Raw genomic sequence first — 23,491 nt, 5'->3', positions numbered from 1 at the left:
CTAAAATGGGTGTACATGAGCAGTATGGGTGAGAATTAGTTAGGAAAAATAACTGTAGTACAAAAGGATAAATTGGCTGTAGACAAGTGCAAAGAACTCCTGCACAACCAATAAAATGATAGGAAATCCACACATTTATTTGATCTACAATTTGCTGTTGTGTGTATATCAGATTTAGTTATGTATTTTATGTTGTGCCGTTGAATGTGAATGTTGTAATATGAATGTGATACTAAAAAAAACATATAAAATTTAACAGTAGGTAACATAATAGGAGTGTTTTGAAATACATAGGAAACTGCCTGAATGGGAGTATTAATGCAATGAACAAATATCTCCTGTTAAGTTTTGGTGTTTCAGTAAAGTGCTCTTCTCAAAGTACTTCTACCAGTCCTGCTCTGAAATCTGAAATGTTAGCTCTCAGTGTAATTAAACTGGAATTACCCAGATTGTGCTGGTAGCTCTGCTAATAGCATTAAAGTTGTTCTTATTTGTTATGTATCTCTTTGTTTCAAAAAGTGCATGTTAATAGTAAAATCTAGATTCATGCAGCAGAAGTTATGATCTTTTCTTCCTATTGCAATTTACCTTTCTGTCTGGAAAAATTTCATTTTCATTCTGTGGATGACTTTGCCTGCCTCTCATTGCTTTTATTTCCCCTCTCTATTACTGCATTTTTCAATGATTTTCCACTGTGTTCTTGTCTTTTTTTCCCTTTCTCCCATCTCCCCCTGCCACTGACAAGCTGTGGCACTGGCTTAATAAGAAGGTAAATAAGCAGAAAAATTGTGATTCCAACTAATGGATTCTGTGGTTTTGGGGAGGTTTTTTGGTTTTATTTTCTTTTATGCAGCATGCACACTCCTTAACATGCCTTGCTTCTTAGTTTTCTCATCCAAGTGTCTCTCTCCAGCTCTTGATATAAGCTACTGAAGGTCATATAATTCTACCTGATCTCTTGTCTTCTACTAAAATGAATGCACATAGTCAAGTATTCGGTACAGCAGAAATATTACACTGGCCTTTCGAACAGTCTGATTTAGTGACACTTTTATTTAGGACCAGTTGATCTTTACCTGGTTCTCCCTTGTATGCATAGCAAAACCAGTTCTCTTCTGGACGGGAGAGCTGTTCGCTGCTCAGAGAAAGCATCAGTTAACCAGATTATCATGGGAGTAGTGAGGGTGAAGCACACTTGTAAAGCCGTGAATGTGCTTGCAGATAGTGCATTGACTGGCTTCAGTCGGTCCTGTTAGTCTTGTAGTTTAGAAGTGTCAGACTGGCCTGTATATTCAGTGGTATTCAGTGTAGCAGGAGTGAAATGAGAATACTCACGGTCTCAGAGCTGCCTAATCCAACATCACTCTTAAGGGAAGTGAGGGTTTGTAGAAAAATCTTTAAAAATATAATTAAAGCAGTTGGTATAGCTAAAATATTGTTTCTTTTGTGTGGCTTGTAAACATGTGGTGTGTGTTTTATATGAAATGTACTCCTCAGTTCCTGTGGTTCATCTTAATCAACTAGAGTTTATTGTTCTTCGGGGAACTGTCATGCCAAGGGAACTTAAAACTGATTCAGTCCATGTTTGGCCTCATGTGACTGAAATCTGGACAACTCCTCAGAGCAGAGATATCTTTGGGACTTGGGCAGTGTCATTGCTTCCAACCAGCACAGAGCTCGAGAGGGATACCTGCAGCATGTGTGACTCTGCAGGACCTCAGATTTTTAAAGATGAAAATCTAGTACGTGATAAAATGTGTGAAAACCAGGTAGGGAATAAGGCTGCATGTAGTGTGCAGGCTGAGCAGCTGTAATGAATTTAGAAGGGTTGATCTTCAGTATTTAATCGGTGAACTCAGGGTTACATGGTGGGGATCTTTCTGTGTTTCTGAACAAGAAGGTAGAGTTGCTTGCTTCATGATTCAGTTAAAATTATCCACTAAGAAGGCAAATTTTTGGATGTTCTTTTGCCCTTGAAGATAGTTTGGTTGTTTTAAAATTAGATTCTTACTTCCTGACTTTGAAATTTTTGCATTATGTGAGTGACTTATAATTAGTAAATATGTGTAACCATAACCTTTCATAATTTTTTTTTATTAGATATTGGTTTGTTAGCACAGTTTAGGTGAAGAGCTGAGTTCAGTGGGCCACAGGTAAAAGTTTAGTCTTGGCTGCTTTTTTCTGGCTCCAAGTTTGTCATGTGCTTGTTTGAAAATTCATGTATGTAGATCAGTTTTTTCCATAGTATTGATAGGTTGCAAAAATAATTTCACTGTAATTGCTTTGAACTTTAAAATGTCTAGATTTTATTTTTAGTTTAGAGATTTGCTTTACTCTGTGGATATAGTTTCTTAAGAGCATTTTTTTTAGTCCCTAGGGGCTATTTTTGAAAACTACTGGTTTTTACTTTGCAGTTTCATAGGAAGAGATCCTGAAAGTCCTGTAGTGTTACATGTGATGTTGATCCCAGTGCATGAGAAAGTAGTAATAATATTATAATAGAGATTTTTAAAAAAGGTAAAAAAATACTGTGCAAGCTGTGTCAGGTTCTTGTGGGTTTGTTTTGTTGAGTTTTGTTTGGTTTGGGTTTTTTTAATTAATTACATTTAAAAACATCTTACTCTACTAGAGGCAAATAAAGGACAGTTGTAATACAGAACATGGGGAGCAGTTAAAAGGCTGCTTCCTTTGCACCTTTCTCCTTTTTGCCTGTCGTTGGAGGGAGGTGCTTGAGAACACCAAGATAAATTTCTGATAATCTACCAAGAAACTAAAAATACACTGCCTAGAGATGGCAGAATTTGAAATGATGCCTTATTGTGGCTGCTAGTGATAAACCTTTTTGTTTTTCTTCCTATTCCTGTTCTAAGAGCTTCTGTCAATGACCTGCTAGAAAATTTTTGAGTTTTTTTGGCAAACAAGGATAGTATATAACCACATAGTTTAACACAGTATATGTAGCCCAAAATATAGAATAGGTTCAGTTGGGCTAGCGTGGTTTATTCTTCATAACATTGTCTAAGTCAGGAGTCTTTAGAAAGAATTGCTAAATTTTGCTGTTGGAGGGACACGGGTATGAACAGACTTGAGATCTCGTATAGACCGTTCTCTGTCTTTTCTCACTCAACTAGTCATCTGACTCATTTCAATGTAACCCTGAGATGTGTCCTGATTATAGGCTTCCACTTCTTCTCTTCAGATGATATTAATAAGATGATATCCTCAAATATTAACTGAACTGAGAGGAAATGTCAACAAGTCTAAGAAATGTCTTGGAAAAAAATCCTGGTAGATAGTGAAGCTGTTTAAAGAAAAAAAAATAGTCCTTTTTGGTGATGTTATGTAGATATAATTGAAGCAGATGTTCAGATATGCTTCACTGTGTGTGTAATGCAATAAATAAAACGTACCAGACTAGTGTTCTGATGGCTATGCATTGTGAAACATGACAATATGAATTAATAGATGATGTAACATACCGCATAACATGGAGAACTTGTTTAAATAGTAGGATTCCCAGTTGTTAAGCATGAGCTGTAGTTACATTACAGCTCAGTGTATTTTGGTTTGTATTATCACCCAAAAATTGAAAGCAGGGAGCATTTGCAAATTGTTGAGAAGCATTTTAACAGAATGTAGTTCATCTTAAAAACTTTTTTTACAGTGAGCTAAATTGAAAAATAATAAAAAAAGAGAAGTTGAGACCTTTCCCTTCAAAACTGTGACAATTAAGGATAGTTTTTTTGTGGACAGTCTATCATGAATCAGTAATATTTCAGTTTGGTTTTACAAGTGTGACCTTCTGTAGCTTAGGAGCGTCGCTTTCCTTTACCTTTGCGTAATATTGGGTGTTGTGGCAGCATCAGCTTCCCGCTATTGACTAACATTTAGATTAGAAACTCAGAACTGAATTTAAAACTTCATGATCTTTGGCTAATGACTAGTGTTTAGTTAGTGTATGTTTGTCTTTGTGTGCATGCCCATGGTTTACAGGAAAGGTGTAATGAGGGTCTGGCAAGGCTGGGGTAAGAACAAAGTTTGAACCTGGTTCAGTGGTAAGTACAAGCGCACAGGGAATTAACAGTCCAGCTTACCTGCAGTAACATGGCACCTATGCATTATTTAGCGTGAGTGTGCAAAGGTGAGTGTTTCCTAAGGAACTGTTGTGGGTTAACGTGGAGGACGGAAGAGAGGTTTAATAGCAAGTGAGTAAAAGGAGGAGGAGTACATATAGTCCTAAATGAATGTTGTGCATCTGATTTTACTTGTACAATACTCAGTCCAATGCAGTCTTCTCCTGTGATTTGTCTGTACCAGCTATATAATTTGGATCTCCTCGAGACTGTTGTGAGGGCTGTATTTGCAGTACCTGCAGGCATACCAGAGCTAGCTTTCATCTGGCTTGCTTGGGCTACCGACCCAAAGAAACACAAGGTGGGCTTGGATGGCTGCGGCTGCTGCCTGTACGGGTACAACACCAGTGCTGCCATTACTTTAGTGACTAGACTAAAGTTGACTCAGGAGTTATGTGTGCTGCAGCCGCAGCTCAATGGCAGTGTAGGCTTACTCCAACCCACAGTATGGAGTGTCAAGAAAAGATGCCCTGTTCTTCATGTTCCAGTTCACAGGGAGTCCTCATCCTCATCTTTTGGAGCTTGATCTTCCAGTAGTTGCTGCTGTGGTGAAACATCCAGCTTCACCTGCACTGAGGTTTCATCTACTGGATACCACTCACGCAACCATTGAGGCTGGTGTTTTTAGAGATTTCTGACAGTACCTCCAATTTCTTGGATTCAGTGAGCCTCATTAGGGTGCTTTATGTAAGACTAGCTAGCAGATTACTTTTATCTCTGCCTTAGAAAGTAAATAGCAATTAGTTTGAACTTTGTTAACTAAGAAATAATAATGGCAGCTTTAATTTTTAATAGCTTAAATTTGAAGCCCATACTATAAAATTTCAATCCCCTGGCCATCCAGTATTTTTCAGTGGTGTTTTTAATTTCTGACCTTTAAACCAGAGGCTTTTATTTCTTGCTTCTCTTACATAATGCTTAGATGTATGTGAGGCTTGGAAAGGCACAGCAAATCCTGTTTTCAGTCTTATTTCCAAACAGGTAGCAGCCCCATGTAGATGCTACTCAGAGTTTTTCAGAAAGCTGTAGTACTGGTAACTCCATCTAGCAGTACTGCTAGTACTAGCAGTACTAGTAACCTCCATCCAGCACTGGCAAGGCATTTCTGATTGCTGAAATATTTCAGTATTGATGAAAAATGTTAATATCTAAGACAAAAGATTCTGTGGATTCTGTCAGGTTCTCTGAATTCCTTTCTACAGGACATAATATAAGTACAGATTTTGTTGCAAAAACTTGCTGGGTCAACACCTTGTTTCTTTTTGAAAGGATTTTGCTGTCTTCCAGTTTTCTTCATAATTTCCAACAACAGTTCTAAAATGCTGAATATAATCCTTGTGTTAATTTAGATCAAACAAGGAGCTTGTTGTAAAAGAACCTGAAGTTTAAAAATAATGACTTAAAGTACATTAATTGCTCAGATGCTACAGGATGAGCACCAAAAAAAACCCTTACTTTTTTTTCAAATAAGAGGTACAGCTTCAGTGTTAAACAATTCAATCATCACACAGCAGTGTGTGGAAGTTAGTTGTTCCAGGGCCGATTTCACGTGTAAGGGTAGGGGAAACAATGGAGAAAGAACTAATGTAAACCATCAGCAAGCATATTAGTAGTTTAGTGAGATCTCTAACTAATAGGTTACCAGCCTAGCTGCTGAATGTGTAGCTTGTATTCACTTGGAAATACTTTCATCTACCACACATTGGCTTTGACCTCAGTTCTATTAAAGCACAAATCTTACAGCTATACTTCTGCAGCTTTTTTTTTCTGCAGTAATGCCAGATGGAGTAGAAATAACCTTGGTATTTGACCCATAGAAGCTAGAAAAAATTGTTTATTCTTGGATGCCTTTCCCAGCTTTTTATGTAAGCAGTCAATATATGTATGAGGCAGAACTCAACTTGCACTATTGTAGAGCACTCTGCATAGTTGCGTGGCTGAGCAGTTTTGTCATTTTGAATGACATTATCAGAATTTCTCTAATCTTAAGTGGTATCGCTATTTGTTTGTGGACGTGTGTACAATGGGCCTTTCCATAAACTGACAGAACAACTTACATGCCTGTTTCCTGTATCAGTAGGTTTAGCTGATGCATGTTTAATGCTGAGCGTCCTTTCAAGATTGACAGTGGATAGAAATAGTCAATGCTGAATAATTGGCCAGATGTTCAATAATCTAGAAACCTCCAGCCCCATTTCAGTTAAGCAGGTGATAAGCAGCTTTAAAAATTTGGTTACTTGCAGAAATGCATCATTTGTTGTTTAGATGCCAATTAGCTATTAAAATTTGAAAGTTATGGTTGTCCTTTACAGTATACCTTGATAGCTTCCAAGTCCTGTGCATACAGTGTCTGGAAGTTTCCAAGCTCTGAAGGACAAGAAACAAAGACAACTTTCTAGGTTTGTAGCTGTAGTGAGTGCTAGCTTCTTTAGGTCTAGTAAGTAAATATTGCATTATTGCTTGCTTTGCAGAGAGCTTGCTGTGTCTTGTGGTAGTGTGTAAATGTCGTTTGCAAAATCACATATCATGACCTTAATCATGCTAACATTGCTTGTTAATTGTTCATCTCCAAGCTTGAGCATAAATGCTGTTTGATTAGTGCCTGATTTTGCACTTTGATTGTAAATTAAGATAACAATACTGTCACATAGCATTGCTTTCATTAAAGATTGACTTATATGCTATTATTTGTTTTTTTTCTTCTTTTTTTCTGCGCAGATGATCGTGTGGTTGGAGAAAATGCTAGATAAAATAATCAGCATTTTCATAATATTTTTGCTAGTGATAGGAACCCTTCTGCTAGCCCTGCTACTTACTGCAAAGGTACAGTGCTCTAAGGAATGTAATCATAGAGGTCATTTTAAATGCTGAATGAAAGTTATTGATATTTGTGCAAAATTGTGTAGCTTAAAGAATTCTTTGAAAAATTTAGCAACTAGATGCTCTGTAGTTGAACTTGTTGCCATTGTTATATATAAAAAAACCTATATGTTTGTATTTATATCTTTATTTACATATATGACAAAACTAATATATAGACACTTGGGAATAAATATTTATTATAGTAAAAGAATTACTAGCTTGTATTACAGGGATAGATTTCTTCTGCATCCTGTTACACTTTTCTTGTCAACAGCAGAGCCACTTAGAGTTTTTTTCTTTTTAATTTACATTGTATCAGAATCTTATTTGCAAAATGCTTAAGGTGTATTTGTCAATTTGTTTGTGTAATTGCCTGTAATAACTTCATGGTATCCTGTTTGGAGTTTAAATGTGCTGAGATTCATGATCAGATGTTCTCAGAACTGATTTTTTTGTCTGTGGTTGGGTTTTTTTTGCTCACCAGAAGAGGTCACTCATGTACCTTTTTTCGCCCCCTTTTTTTTTTTTTTAATGGGCTGTGTTCGTTCTTGAAGCTGTCAATGGAGATTGAATGTTTGACTTGAATACAGTTACAGAACAGAAATCAATGGGTTCTCCTTTACCCAAAATGTAGGCTTATATAATGTTGACTACTTAAAATTGAAAGCTTTAAAAGTTGTGCAAACATTCGTGCCTAAAGCCTCCTTATATTCGTAAAAATAACATTAAGGTATTTATAAAAGGTGTCTTTTATCATTCTTATTGAAGAATTAATTTGGTGAGCCATTTCATAGGATGATTGGTCATGTTAGAGCTGAGCATTCATTAATTTTTATATTTCTTTGATCTATGGCCTAAAAAGGGATATCTGAAACTATGCATTGTATTTTAGCACTTCCCTTAACAGCACTGCTGTATTGGTGATTTTTTTTTTTTTTTCCATAGATGAAGTAAGGTTTACATTTCCATTTGCTATTACTAGTCACACAGTGTGTGACCAAAGCTGTCAGAACAGGCTGATGATATTTGTATTGACTACTTTTTTTGGTTAATGGCACTTCATTCTTTGTAATGACTTGTCTGTGTTGGAACAGTTATTCTTTAAATGTACCGACTAGTCACCCCCAATAAAAAAATGAATGTAGGAAGAGTTCTAGTTTGCATTACATAACATTTCTCCTCTCTATATTTAATTTAGGTACATCAAGAGAGCGTTCACATGATTCAAGTCACAAGCAGCTTGATCAATGAGACAGTAGCCAGTCACCCAGAATGGGCAAAGTAAGAATGCTGAAGTTAAGCGAATAGTATAGGGTGGATGAACAAGCTTCCAGGTGCTCTTTTGCATAGTTTTTAATAAAAAAAAATTCCATAGGTGAGCAGAAATGGGAGTGACCATTACAGACAAATGTAAAAGCTGAACTCTCATTTAGGAGTAGTGTTCATGCATTACTCTGGAGGACTGTCAATGTGGTATCTCATTTGAAGACTCGTTGGACTTTGGAGAATGACAGCTGTATAAACTTCTCTAGTTACAGTTTTGGAGAAAAAAACTTGCGTAGTGCAGAAAATCAAGAGGTCAATATTCTTTTACCTGTGAATAAAAGTAATGGCAAAGAGTGTTCTCTGTAGAAGGTTGTGAGATGAGCCCAATTATTTTTTCAGTTTAGAGAGCTGGCTGCAGAATGCCTTTGAGGGAATAGGAGTTCAAGAAAATGTTTTTGGAGTTAACTGAAAAATGGTTCGATGGTGGAGAGAAGGGTGGGCGGGGAGAGTTCTGCCAATGCAGAACCTTTCTGAAGGGTTAGACAGACAGAAAAGCTTCCATGTTGATGTTCAGTCAGGCGAACGAACACAGCAGTTCTATTTCCTGAATGCTTTCTTGTTTTAGAGGGGCTCAACATGTGCCATTGAATCATGATGTAGAAAGAAAATCAAGGCAGAAAACGTGTGCCCTGTGTTCCCAAGTGCTGAAATGCTGGCAGCTCAGTAGCTCCATTGCTTGAAAGTGACATGAATCACTGAAGAAATTCAAGAGCAGATAGTTCGGTGGGGATGTAGGAGTAACTGGTACCTAAACCTGTTGCTTCATCTGGTTGCTTTTTCAGGGAACCTAGGTTAACAATTTACATTCAGCTCATATTTCAGAAGATTATCTTTGCAGCTCGATGAGACTGCTTCATATAGTATTTTCAGAAAACTAGAACAGTAAGAAAATTTGTAAGAATGTAGTGTGAATAGCATGTATGCAGATTGAAGAGCAGATCTCTTTTGAAAAAGCTGAGATACCAATTTAACTGAAGTTTCAGGAACCTTGGAGAATTCCAAATGCAATTATATGCCTCAAATTCAATTGTGCTTTGCTTATGAGAAAGTCTGTTCCTTGATCTGTAGAAGAAAATATGCTAGTTGTAGTAAGTGTATATGTATTTAACATTAACTGTTTGTTGTTTCAAAATGTTAATTTGTAATGTGTTTCTCGTTTAATGAAATGGGTAAAATATTCAGCAGTTAATTTTGTTTTCCTTCTCTAAAAAAAATAGCTGGCTTCCAGAGGCCCAGGTTATTCAAAAGGCACTCAATTCAGCAGCTAATAATGTATACCAATATGGCCGAGAATGGATTACACATAAGGTAAGCGTGAACTCCCGCTACCTTTTTTAATGTTTTTATTTCTTGTATTTCATAAAAGTAAAAAGAAATAAAAAGTTTTTTTCTCAGTGATTCTCTTCTGTGTGGTTAACAATTTTGTTAGCAGATCTGTTCCTTCCACTCTCCAGTTTGTGAGTTGAAGGAAGGCTGGGTGTGATTTCAGTAGTCTTTTCTGCTCAGAGGAATATTTCTTTTTAAGAGCTGAAAAATCTCTTATTAAAATAAGATTGCCAATGAAAATACATCAATTAAAGATGACTAATATTTTTCTTCTGTCTTTAGCTGTCCAGTTGTGGGCAATTGAGACATTTTTTTCGGCACCACTATTCTAATTTCTACGTGGGCTGCATGTGGTAGATTGGATTTTTAGAAATATTATGATTTTTTTTAAGTTAACTTTCTTCAGGAGAATTTACCAAGATTCTTATTTATGCATTTTTGTATCTACCACACATCTCAAATTATTTGAATTATTTACTCTAAAGGTTATCAAGGATTTTCGATTAAACATTTTAGAGACAGCCTTCGTCTTTCAGTGCAGAAAGAAGTGCAACAGAATGTTTTTTGCAGACAAAATCTTCATGTTGTGAACCATATTGTCTGAACTGTGTATTCCGTACTGATACTCAGCTGTTCTAATCATTTGGGTTTGAGCCATGCTTTTACTGACAATCTTATGTGACTCTTCTAGCTTGGAGTTTGTCAGTAGATGCCAGCTTCATTCTGTCCTGTATAATAAAAGATTTCTATATGTTTTAGCTCCATAAGATTTTAGGAGAAAAAGTGAATAACACCGCTGTGATTGAAAAACAAGTGCTAGAGCTCTGGGACAGGCTTTATCACTCTTGGTTTGTGAAGGTGGGTAACTTATTCAAATGGTATTTATATAAACTTATCACTTAATGCTTTGAGGTAATTATGCTAAGTATGCATTTCTGAGAAAGAGATTAGAAAACAGGTGGAATGCTGAGTAAAGGTCATAATAAAAAGCTGATAAAAATGTCAAGTGTGTAAGACAGATCATTCTTCAGTCACAGTTCAAGTATAGCCAGAACCATGTCCTTCACTTAAGTAGTTATGTGTTTTTATGTACGCCATTTAATTTACACTTTTTTGCTCACCTTTTATGTTTAGTATTTCATAGCTTACAGTTTTCTGTTATTTTTTTGTGATCTTGAGGGATTAGGAAAAGGAAACTGGTATTCTGCCTGATTGTGTAACTTTTATTAATTGGAAATTTTGAGAAAAATTATCATTTTGCTAAGTTTCTTACAATGCAATGTACTAACCATTCTGTAGTAGGTTCTGCACACTGAATCTTGAAAAGGTCATAAGAGTTAAATCATTTTCATGCTTCCAATGCTGTTTGCTTTTTAAATTAAAAATCAAGCAATTTGTTAGGCATGCTTCAATGGAAATATCGAAATCCAGAAGTCATATCCTTGAAATACTTCTCTATATTTAAATAATCGCAATTATAGTATATTAACATTTTTCTTTATACAGTCATTTTTAAATTACCTCTCAAGTTTCAAGTTCTCTTACTCTGAAGGAAGAATTTTAATATAGTAGTCAAAATAGCAGGGGAAAGAATCAGTTTATTTTTGTGACAAGATAATGGTGTTGAAGAGCATGTGGAGAGATAACATGACTCTGAAGAACATGGGACCACGCAGGAGAAATTGAAGCTCTATCTACAATAGATCTTGCTGGCCTTAAGCAGTTTGGAGTATTCAGCGCTGAATGCTTAACCAAGAAATGTGACTATTTTTGATACAGTTACACTGATAAATGTGTTGCTGTTACTAATCTAACCTGCATGCCAGGTGGTTCTGCCACCAAAATGGCAGAAGAAGCTGCAGGAACGCACTGATGCTCGCTGCCTTCAATCTTGCAGTCTGTTACCCTGGCTGCTGTTTGCATATTAGAGACCCAATGTTACCATTCGCATGCTAGGCTGCAACCAGTTGTCTGTGGGCTGCAAGTATCTCCTCCAGAGTAGATTTCTAACCTTGTTCCTTCTGTTGCACTCTGCATCCACATAAATGTTTCACCCGAGTGCTTTGCACCTGGGCATTTCTTTCTGTAATACTGCAATAGCCTTGCATGGTCCTTTGGTGTATCTGAAAACTGGTATATGAGATGATAGTGCAGTGTGGAGGACATCTGTGTCATATCTAACTCTCCCAGTACAGCTTTCAGGTTATTTCAACTATTTCAGTTGTATGGGCATAATAATTACACTTCATTTTGAGGCCTGCGTAGTTTTGCTGTAGTCTGTAGGTGACTGAAGAACCCAGGCTCAGGTGATAGTCTTCTGTGAAAGCTGTAGAATTGAGGAAGGACCGCCAACAAAATGTGAATTCAACCATTATCTGCTTCTTTCTCAGAAGATCAGTAGGTTGCAAATGGTGTGTATGTCAACAAGTTCTAGGAATGTTGTGATAGATCAGATATCATTGTGTCTATGTACCCAATGAAGTAACATAGAATAATAGACCACTTGGAAGCTGAGGGCCTAACTCTGCAATCAAGGTGTCTTTTTCAAGGACACGAATCTCTTCTTCCAAGTCCATTCAGGTGTGGAGTTTTGTTTTTAAGATCTAGTGACTTTGTTCAGGACGAACCAGTTGACAGTTTTAGTCCCTTATTTATCAATATCTGAGGCCTTAGGTGTTACACCAGTATAGTTGCTGAAAAACAGTGAACTTTAAATGTGTATTAATGACAATGTTAAAAAATTGGCAAATGATACCTGATTCTGCGAGTTAATGGTGGGAGCTGTCTTTGAAAGTAGAGCTACATGAATGGGAAATAGGTTCTTGATACAGTTCACAAATACAGAAGTCCTACTGGAGGAAGATTTTTGACACTTATATGTTTCTGCTCTAAATAGACTGCCAGCTCAGAAGAAAGTTCTCTGTGTTGCTGTGGATTGTTAAAGAGCGTTGCTAGTTGTGCATAGTAACGTGTAACAATCCATTTAGGGAGAATTCGTAATAAGCAAAAAATGTAATTCTCTTAGATAAATCGGTGCAGGGACTTCATTTGGAATACTGCTTGCCATGTATGCCAAAAAAGATGTCATTACGAATGCAGGCTGGTAAGGTTTCAAATTGTTGGAAAATTTTCACAGAAATAGTGGGATGCTTATGTAAACATCAGAGCTGAGAGCTTGAGGAGTCTCTTGCTATTGAAGAGTAGGATGAGATCTGTTGTAGTTAGTGTGTTTGCTTAGACTTGCTTACGGCAGAATTTTGACATCCTTCTCTGAAACATTTGTCATAGTCCCAAGCTGGGTCAGTCTCATGCTAGTCTGTGATCAGGTGTGGTTTAGTTGGACAACAAGCAACTTCCTAATTAGGTTGTAGCTACTTAAGAAATCAGTTGTGGTTATGCCCATTTCCTGTTGTCTAGATGTGTTGTAGTTACAAAGCTGCGTAATCAGATGAAATCCTTGTGCTTCCAGTTTAGCTTCTAGCTTTTGCATGACTGAACATTGCCAGTGGAGAAGTAGACAGTAATTGTGAGAAGACTAATTGGTTTGACTTCTGCTTGTATTTTCTGTGGTGGGTTCTACTGGCAGAAGTTGTATGTTGCGAATAGTAAATTATGTAGGCAATAACTGAAATTGTTACTTCTCTCTTGTGTGCTTTCATAAAGAGCAAGATGGACACCATTGCAACAGTCAAGCAGTAAAGCTAATGTTTATCTGAGGTGAATCAGTACAATATACAGAACTGTAATTATTTGGGATAATTAACTATGATTATCTGCCAGATTTTAATTTTTCCAGTGTACAGAGTACTCCCAGGTATTTTTGAGTATGCCAATTAACAGAGCTCTAAGTATTTGGATGTTTGATTGATCTGTTCCTCATTAAGAAAATGTTAATCTTTGGCTTTCTCATATCTGAGTTATTCAAATGTTCGTTTTCTTGACGTCTTTGTCTCTCTTTTTAAGAATGTAACACATTCTGGAAGACACAAAGGACACAAATGGCACATAAATCGACAAAACAGCTGGCTTGGTGATATTCTGGACTGGCAAGATGTTGCATCATTTGTTCATGAAAACATTGAAACATTTCTTTCGGTATGTATTGTTTGCCCTTATTATGAAATTGGTCTCATTTTTAGCTGGTAACAATTCCTCCTTAGACTACTGCTAAGGTTATGGGTTCAAGTACATGGAAAATTATGGAAAGACAGTTGCTGTTACTTATAATAACCTAAGCAATTACAGCAAACCTACTTAGGATGTAACCATACTATAAACCAAACTGTTTGTGATGAATAAGCTTCCTGATTTCAGCACCTTCATTAGTACTAAGTTCCCAGATTTATTCTTGAGAGAGATTGTTACTGTAGGAGTGTTACCTGTGTCACCTGCAAGCTGGTTTTAAATGCTTTGTATTAGGTAGCATTTATTTTTTTAAAAAAGAGACCAGTTTATCTAGGTTATAGTTGAAGAAGCTATGGACCGAGAGTTTGTGGAAACAAACAAAAAATATATATATATAATCCTTATTTTTTTTTCCCCTCAAAGTATTGTTCATTGGGTTGAAAGCAGCTTATTTCTCCTTTCTTGCATGGAAGTTCTGTGGAGAATGAAATTAATGTTTTGCACTCTGTGAATTCCTGAATTAATGCACTGGACCTTTTACCTCATGAGAAAAAAGCATTGAAAGCAATCCAAACTGAAGCAACTACATTTCTCTAAAAATGATATTAAGTCTGAAATATTAATTACTGCTATACTAATAATATACAGAACAAGTCTCTGATATAGTTAATCTTTGACTTCAGCTGTTGTCATAAACTGGGAAGTATCTTCTGGTTATTACTTATCCATTTTGGAAGAATATTATTTATACCTAATTCACAACATAACTTTAATTGCATCCACAGACAGGTTAGTATTTGCCTCAAGGCAAATACTTGGTTTAGACTGATGAGCATTTGTGCTTTTTCTTTCCTCTCTCAACTGCTGCTTAAATGGTTACAGTTTCTATCATAGAAGATGGTGTGAGTCAAGAAAATTGGAAACTTTTTATTGCAGTGAACCCTTTTTCAGTTAATGGTGGAATTTTCTTAACGTTTTCTCAAAATTGACCGTACATGCTTGAGGAAGAGTTACAAAAATGCACAACACGTCATCATTTAAAATCAATGTGGAGTTTCCTTGTAGGCAAGAGGGAGAGACGGAGGAGTAACTACACAATAAGTAGGTTCTGGACATGCCATTTTCAGCATTGCTACACAGTGCTCAGAAACCATGATGATAAGTGTGCATCAGTAATCTAAATAGGCTAGAATAATGCAGGAAATAGTGTAAAGATAATAAATATTTAAGACTGAAATACATTAGTATTAAAATTTTCATCTAGCTAGCCTGCTTCGCTTTACTTCTAAAATCTGGTTTAGAAGCTCAGGGAAAAAAGTGCCAGCAGTTGACTTGCTTTCCTGTTTATTTCCATGAACTCATTACTCATCAGCTGTGGGGAAACACCTGTCCTTTTTCCTCCGTACACTCATGTCCTTACTGACAGACTGTAAACCAGTCTGCTTAGTATATAGCTCTAAATCCTGATTTCACATCCTTACTGGGCAGCATTTTCTTTGCTGGCTTTTTCATACACAATGCATTGCATAAATATTACTCAACACTGGTATTTCAAATTAAAATTTAGGAAAATGTGATTTCTGTACTTGTTTAAGTCATTAAAACTCAGAGATGATAAAAATAAGAGTAATTTTGACTTCAGTCTGGTGTTTCTAAGCAAATATCTCACCTACCCTAGGGTACAGTAGAAAGTTACTGTATTCAGGATTTATGTTTTTATCAGAGCATGAAAATCTTTCTCTTGGTATTTTCAATAGGAAAAATGAGTTATTAGAATGGCATACTGAATTGGGAAGGATCAATATTTTAAATTATGTGGGTGCTTTTGAGGGGGGTTCTTTTGGGGAGTTTCCTTTCTTTTGGGTGGACTTCCTGTTTGGTTTGGGGTTTTTTGGCTTTTTTGTTTGCTTTTTGTATTTTGTGGGACTTTAAGTGAGAATTTTTTTGTGTGTGCCTGTTGTGTATGATGGGAGATTGTGGGGAGGTTAAATAATAATTCAAACTGTAGGATGTTTCTGCATTTGGACACTTGAAATCAATGCTAACCTGGCACTTCTTAAAAATATAGCAAGACACAGTCCCAAAACTGCTTTGACAATTTTTTTTAAAAACACAAACCATTTAAATACAATGAGATAACTGTAAAGAATATGTGAATATGTTATAGTGAGATTTCGTCCACCTTTGGAAAAGAATAAACTAAGATTACACTACTTATATGTAATAAATACATATGCGTAGATTAGGCTAGAGTTTACCATAGAATAAATGTCTTGCTAGCCCCTTGGCTTTTTGAAATATTTTGGAATAGTACTGATGACTCTGTTCTCTGAAATCACAGCTATTTGATGGTGTCATATTGCAATCCCAAGCAGTTAAGCTCTTTTCCATTGATGGAAATCATAGGTAGTGTTCATCCTCTTTAGTAAGAGAAGGAGCATTTGCTGTAAGAAAAACGTGAAAGAAGACAAATGTGTGTGTTTCACTTCAGGCTTTTTCCATAGTGGAAGAAACTTTCATATTGGAGTTGGAAGCATCTAATTAAATCGCAGGTACAGCTGTACTGGGGAATTACTGGCATTCATTTGATTTGTAACAATATGCATTGATTTGGTACTTTGAGTATCAGATAAAGCACAGATGACTTCTGTACCACCCTCAAACTGTGCTGTTCATTATAGTATATATGCTTAGCTCTAGTTTGATGTAGACAGATTTAAAGTAATTGTAAATTACTTTAAAAACATGTAAATTGCTTGAAGATTTAAAATGAAGATAAGCTTTTCCAAATAATTAGCCTTTTTCTAAACGATTTGGTGTTAGCAGCCCTGCTGTCTTTCAGTTTTGGATTTTTCTGGTATTCTTGAGAAGCAGTAGTGTTATAAACCAGTTTATCCAGTGATGTGTTTCTGAAGTGGAGTTTATTTCATCCTGTTCTTCGTTCGGGGAAAAAACTAGAGTGGATCCTCACTATGTCTTGATTTTTGCAACCCTTGCTTTATTCCAAGGTTGTTCAGATGAATAAAATATGCAGTACATAGCTGGACTATGAAGATCTAATTTCTGAAAAATTAAAAAGCTCATTCCTTCCTGAGTCACCTGCTCTTCTATTCATACCTTTTCCCTCCATTTATTGAAGGCTTGAAACTTGAAAAAGTAAACCGCTGCTGGCTAAATCTGTGAATGATCACTCAGAGCTCCATTGATGGTCTATGAGACATTGCTAATGTCTCCTTTAATTGATCATTTTTGCTTCTTGCACAAGAAAACTCATCATTGCACCAGCAGCCAGTATCTCATTCAGAGATTTCTCAGACAGGAAGACAGAAGACCTTCCATTAAGACATCCACAGCGAGCTTCAGCTCAGTTAAGCTTCTCAATCCGTGCCCTTAGCATGACTGATCTGTGTGTTCCAAATCAAGTCAATTCCTCAAATATTTCACTGAGTTACCACATATCCTAATATTTTCTGTGGCCATGAGAGTTTCTTTGAGTAATTCCCTAAGTTTATAGCTATTACAATACGTTCTTCAGTAATAATTCAACTGCCATGCATTTTTTTTTCCTAGTAAGGTAAGCGTTCAGAGGTTTGCTGTTCTCCTCTTCATCATGGGTGTTGTTTTTTTCAGGGCAGGTGAAATTCAACCTTATGCATATTTTTAGAGTAGGAGTCAATTTAATTATGATCAGAAAGACAAAGATACAATGCTGGAAGATAGTCCTTTTTCTGTTACTGTTTTGTCTCTGTTTCATGTAATGGTCAAGCAAAGATGTTTTTTAACAACAAGCTGTGGAGCCCTGAAGGGTTAGCCCAGAACTTTATGGGTAAACGTTTGTTTGGAAATCAGCTTTTAACTGGAGCAAGAAGCCTTTGATCTTGTGTGTGCTGTATTATTTTTCACAGAGCCCACTGCTTGCCTTTTACCTTAAAGGTTTATGGACTTGGTCTGTTGCTGTCGTTTTCGAGTCAGGATGGTACGTGTTTCTGAACAGAAAAAAGTACGGAGAAAGACAAGTTTTTTTCCTAATACCTCTTCGTGTTCAGTTTTATTCCCTTTATAAATCTGTTAATGATCTCTATGATCAAATTAGGTACAATAATCTACCTGGCTTCCAGAAGTTTGTTGGCTTGAAGTTCTCAGCAAATAATTTCTTTTGGTCAAGTGCCTTTTAAACCTTGCTTTCAGGTATTGGCCCATTTAAGTAGCCACTAGTATACCTTGGATGGCTAAGAGCATTACATGCAGTTCAACAGTAGTTCAACAGTTCTGATCAATGACTGTATGTAACAAGGATGTTCTTCTAGGAGAACCATTCCCAATATTGATTGAACCACCTGATAACTGCATTCATAGTAACTGCAATTGCATACTCCTGATTGTCAGCTCCTTAGACTCAAGCTTCTATGGAAAGTGATAAACAAATGCAACCTATGCTGGAGGAACATACTATTTTGAAGGAAACTTTCCCAGCCCACACTAGATGTATGTTCTCTCGTAGCAGATGGACCAAACCCCTCACCAATATCAGCTCAGCTGAAATGTTGCAAGTGATGGGGTGTGGGGAAGGGAATTAATGATTGCTGTGGTTGCTATTTAGAAGGCTGATCAATTAGGCTGATTTTAATTTTTAAACCAAAATTTTACTAGACCAATTTTTGTTAACAACATACTTCATGCTAATGGTTTGGTTTAAAAACTATTAATTATCATTATATATTCAAAGTGGTCAGTCCTTAGCAGTCCTATCCTTCATGAACTGTGAGGATAGATCACCATTGTGGTGATGCTGTGTAGTTGGCACCAGTATCCACTATCCTTGATGGTCTGAGTCATAGAAGTCAAAGTGAGGAAGCTCAAGAGCTCTTAAATAAGGAAAGCTGGAACTGAAAAGGATTTCTTCTTTCCTCAAATTAAGGAGCTTGTCCTTTTATTAGGTGTTTTGGTTTCTGGGCAACTCCCACCCCTCATCCTCTGCCCTGGACTGAGTATTGTGTGATATTTAGAGAGGCATTACTTTCCGAGGTCATGACAGGTGCCTTGTCCTGTTGCTTGAGTGTTTTCTGTTTGGTGGTTTTGGTTTTGGTTTGTTTGTGGGTTTTTTTTGTTTGGTTTGTTTTTTTTGGTGGTTGTTGGTTTTGGTTTGCGTTTTTGTTTGCTTGTTTGTTTGTTTTTCCTTCCTTGGTTGCTACCATGTTTTCTTAAAGCAAAGCAGTCTTTTCCTGGCTCTTAAGTTTGTTCATCTTCAATGCCTTCTTCCTCAATGAATTGCTTATGTTTCAGTGACCTTTGTTTTCAACTTGTGTCCCTATTGTCAACACCTATGCTGCTGTTTTTTGATTAAACTCCACATCATAACAGGAGAACTGTGGCACCAAGCTCCTGTTCACATGCCAAATTCTAGTAACAGGCTTGAACAGCTGGGACAGGAGCCTTGCACAGTTACCATACAACTTACAGCAATGGCAGTACTGTTTTTTGTTGAGTACCAATGGAAATGGCTCTGCTTTAGCTACAAACTGTTCCCTTGAAAATCACTGTTCTCTGTGTTTACTGTCCTTATAGTGTAATGTACATTTAATAAAGTACCTGGCAGCTGCATGAATTTGTACCACTGCTGCACCCCCAAAATTAATTTTTAATCCATAGAAGAAGGAACGGGTACCAGTGAGTGAATATTTTTCAGTAGAATATCCTCTTGTAACCTCACTTGAATTCTCAAGAGACACTAATAAAATCTGTTCAGAAGATGAGCCTTAAAATTAATAATTGCCATTAAATAGTAAGAAGCATGCACTAAGTAGATCTTTCTGGTTTTACTATGTGTTGTAATTCCCTGTCACTTCCCCTAGCACTTATTCCTTCCCAAGTTAATGCTTAATAAATTATTTTCTATATGTTTCACTCAGTTCCAAAGGAGAGGCGATCACTTGGCTCACACTCTTTTGTCTGCTCTACAAATGCCAACTACTGGTGTTTGTTTTGTTTGTTTCAGTTGAGTCTAACTGATTAAGGTATTCATTAAATCAAGAGTAACAGAGTAACTGTTTGCTAGCTTTGAATTCTTCATTTACAGCTTTGAACCTAGAGAAGGGCTTTTGTGGCAGAACTTCTACAGTTTTTCCAGTGATATTAGTCTGAAAGAACTTACAACTTTTTATTTGTAACCTTGCTTCTTTTCTTTGTTTGAATCAGTTTGGCTAATACATGCTTACTGTATTTCTTCTGAATGAAATATTTGTTACAAAATGATGATGCGTGCATTTAGGATGCCTCCTTGTGTCATGTATTAATGTTCGTAATGTCTCATGAAGTTGTTGCTCTATTCAGATTGATGCGTCTGCTTCCATACATAAACTAATTTGGCAATAGTGGGTATTCTGTGTTTAAAGGCATGTCTCAAAACCACGCTTTAACTAATAAGCAATCAGTTTCCTAAACAGTACAAAATTTAATAGATTGTCTAGCATTGTTTGATTTATTTCCCATAATTGCTTGACTAACTGATGTACCCCTTCTCAAAATCACAAGCTGCGTGGTCTGCAGACATTATAAAGAACATGCATCTCATTACCGTAAAATATTTTTAAAACTAAAGTAGCAATTCTATTATTAGATTTGAAGCTTTCACCAGATTTATTTCTACCTTGTGATATTATTCCTTGTTTTTTGTGTTTTAGCATTTCTGCTTTTGAAAAGATGATTTTTTTTCTCCCAAGGCAAGATATGCTTTCAGTTGATGGTGATGGTAATCAAAATTAGAAAGTGATTTTAAAAAGTGATTTAGGTTTTTTTGCAATTTTGTATAATGAAATAGTTTTGAGCATCGGGAGAAAAATTCTAAAACATTGTAACTATCTACATAGAAACTTGTCTTTGGTAAAGTAGACATTTCACTTGATATTATCTTCTGTAATTTAGGAGTGAGGGAAGACAATTTTTTAATAAAATGTCTTCTTTGTATGGCTTGATGGAGATGAAGCACTCTGTAAGCAGTTCTCTGTCCTAGCTTATACTGTCTGGTCCCTGACTTTGTCTTTGCTTCCTCCTGCTTTTCCAGATCCTGGAGTCGCTATGGATAGTGATGAGTCGCAATGTGAGCCTCTTGTTTACTACTGTTACAACACTAGTGACAATCGTCTTCCATAGTGGGACAGCTCTTCTCAATTTTGTGCTTTCAGTGGTAAGTAGGATGTCATCGGTTTACATGGTCCATTGTACTCAAGGAACCTGATCGCACTTGTTGTAACAGTGAAAAATCGGACCTAAAGCATTGAAAACATCTTTTGACCTTATCCAATACCAAAAATTTTTTAAGATGGTGCAACTTTCAAATCTGGGGCATTCTAGGCAAAGGGCAAGATTCATGCAACTTCCACATTAAGGAGCTGGCAGTCTTCCTATCATCCATGGAAAACTCTTGTTTCTGGCCTTGAGGATACTGAGCTGTAACTTGTGAAATACTACGTAACTGAAATCTTAGGGCATGTCCTCATAAACATAAATATATCCTTAAACACACCAATGCTCTAGGAAGCGGCTTAAAATTGTAGCAGGGAAATGTCAGCAAAAGTAATTATTATTTCACAAGGATTACTTTATATTCCCTTTTTTAATGAAGTGTCTTCAGCAAATCTGTGTGAAGGGGTTGTTACTTTGTTTTTATTTAAAATCTGTGAGCTCTTAATTGCAGAATGCTTACTTCAAAAAGTTAATTCCTATTAATATTATTGCTCACATTGACTAGTAGTCTCTGAAACCCTTTTATTAAAGGTGCTTTCTTTAAAGGATGTATTATTAATACTTTTTAGTGTATTATGTGAGCTAGATGTTTATAGTTTCTTTTGTTTCTAAACACCACAGCTGTGCGGAGGAATTATAACTGTAGAGGTAACTTCTTCCCATTTGCTATGACAGCTGTTACTTAAAATAAAAAACTCCTAAAACGCTGGCCTGGGACCTTTTCCTGCTTTAACTTAACAAATACTGATCTTGGAAGCTTGACTGAAATACACATCCTGGTTCAGGATTCAAAAACATTTGTTAGAAAACAAAGTACTTTGCCAGTTTAATTTTATTGCCTTCATTGGTACTTGCTCGGGAGAGAGGTCTTTGTAGACAAAGCTGCAAAATTGAAATAATATTTAACAGCATTTCAAGGCAGCTGTGTGGATTCTCTCCAATATTTAAGAAAGAACAGATCACAATAAAACTTAACAGGATGGCTGTCTTAAACTGGAGAAAACACTGCCGCTTCGTTTTGTTGTTCTCTAGTTATCTTTCAGTTAGTAAAGAAAAGATTTCATGGGAATATTTCATTTATTTTCTTCCTTAGTTCACAACTTCACCCATGATGACAGATTGAAAACAGTGTCTGAGAAGTTAGTATACTTAAAATCGGACAGTATTTGGATAGTAGCTGCAGATGATTTCAATGTGCTCGTTGCTCAGACACAAAATTTAGCTCTAGGTACCTAATGGCTTATACCGAGTTCATTACATGCTCTTGCTGTGATGGCTGATCCTGCCTTTTTGTCGGTCAGCGGGATCCTGCTGCTTGCTGGGGCACTGTGCAGTCAACTGGTTTAGCAGATCTAGTTGGGATATTGCTATGGTGAAATTACTTGAAAGATTAGATGCCATAAAGGCTACTCTGTTTCCTCCACTGCTGTTGTAGGTTGAACATGTTACTTAAAATTGTGATATAAAGCTTCCCCCACCAAAACACATCAGTCCTGCACTCTTTATTTCTTGGATTTGAACCATGAGCTTATATAGGAAAGATCTGTTTTAATAAATATATGGGTTCTTTCTGTAGATTCTTGATAACTTTAGCCTTTGAAATGCAAACAGCAGAACTGGTAAATTAGAAATACTTAAACTTCTAAGAAATAAGGCAAAAAAAATCACTGAAACACTTTGTTCTGTTAGCCATACTTTACACCAGGGTGTGGGGAAATACTTGCTTCCATTTCTATGCACAGAAAATGTCTTAAGTCCTGATATTCTTGTAACTGTATGAATTATTTCTTTTGAAGGCATTTAAAATTTGCATGCCTACCTGAAGAGTAGTTATTAATGCTGTGAAGCTCTGTGGGAGAGTGCTATAGCTTAGCCTTGTTTGCACTGTACATTTCATAGGCCATTGTGTCTATTCAGAGGCTTGGTTTCTTATCTTTAAGAAAGTCTTTTGCAAAAACTCTTGCTATAAAAACTAGACAGACTTTCTTAAAACATGAAAAGATAAATTAATGAAAATTGTTTTAATAATGTTTAGTGTGGGCTTGTTAACAGGTTATGACTGAAAGGACTTAAATTTAGGATATTCAGTAAATAGCCTGCACTAAATAAAGGCTAATACTGTCCATTATTTGAGGCAATAAATAAATGAAAATGGTGGTCGTTGTGGAAATTTAGCTGACCCTTAAAGTACTTTTTAGGATAACTTAACTGTTGTGGAGACCGTGTAGAAATAATAAAACTGGTTCTTAATTTTTCCTTGTGTGGTTTTTTCTTTGTTTTTTTTTCCTCTTTCCCTACTGCAACAGCTTAATGTGATAAGCAGAGAAAATCCAAACATGACTCTAGGATAAATCACTGCAGCTTTCTTAACCTTCATGATGTGCATTGTTACTGAATCCTATTTGGTATTATGTCACTGTTAGATTTGCCCGCTATTCACGTTCCTTTCTTCAGAGCTAAGGAGAAACACTCTCCAA

The 23,491-nt window shown here is 36.3% G+C and overlaps 1 protein-coding gene across 3 annotated transcripts in view; it reads left to right on the top strand.

Moving 5' to 3' along the window:
• Positions 1–23,491, top strand: part of TMEM245 (transmembrane protein 245) — an 85,755-nt gene that overhangs the window by 29,435 nt on the left and 32,829 nt on the right. For 2 of the 3 annotated variants that reach the window (XM_065052825.1, XM_065052827.1), the window contains 7 exons: positions 746–769; positions 6,852–6,956; positions 8,194–8,276; positions 9,539–9,629; positions 10,407–10,505; positions 13,611–13,742; positions 20,833–20,955. In XM_065052825.1, the coding sequence (XP_064908897.1) occupies positions 746–769; positions 6,852–6,956; positions 8,194–8,276; positions 9,539–9,629; positions 10,407–10,505; positions 13,611–13,742; positions 20,833–20,955 (657 nt within the window). The remainder of the gene's footprint in view (positions 1–745; positions 770–6,851; positions 6,957–8,193; positions 8,277–9,538; positions 9,630–10,406; positions 10,506–13,610; positions 13,743–20,832; positions 20,956–23,491) is intronic. The other variant, XM_065052826.1, reaches the window with a different exon arrangement.

Source organism: Columba livia, chromosome 2, assembly GCF_036013475.1.
Source record: "Columba livia isolate bColLiv1 breed racing homer chromosome 2, bColLiv1.pat.W.v2, whole genome shotgun sequence".
Taxonomy (NCBI): domain Eukaryota; kingdom Metazoa; phylum Chordata; class Aves; order Columbiformes; family Columbidae; genus Columba; species Columba livia.
The sequence above is the reverse complement of the archived record's forward strand: the minus strand, read 5'-3'. Positions and strand labels throughout refer to the sequence as shown.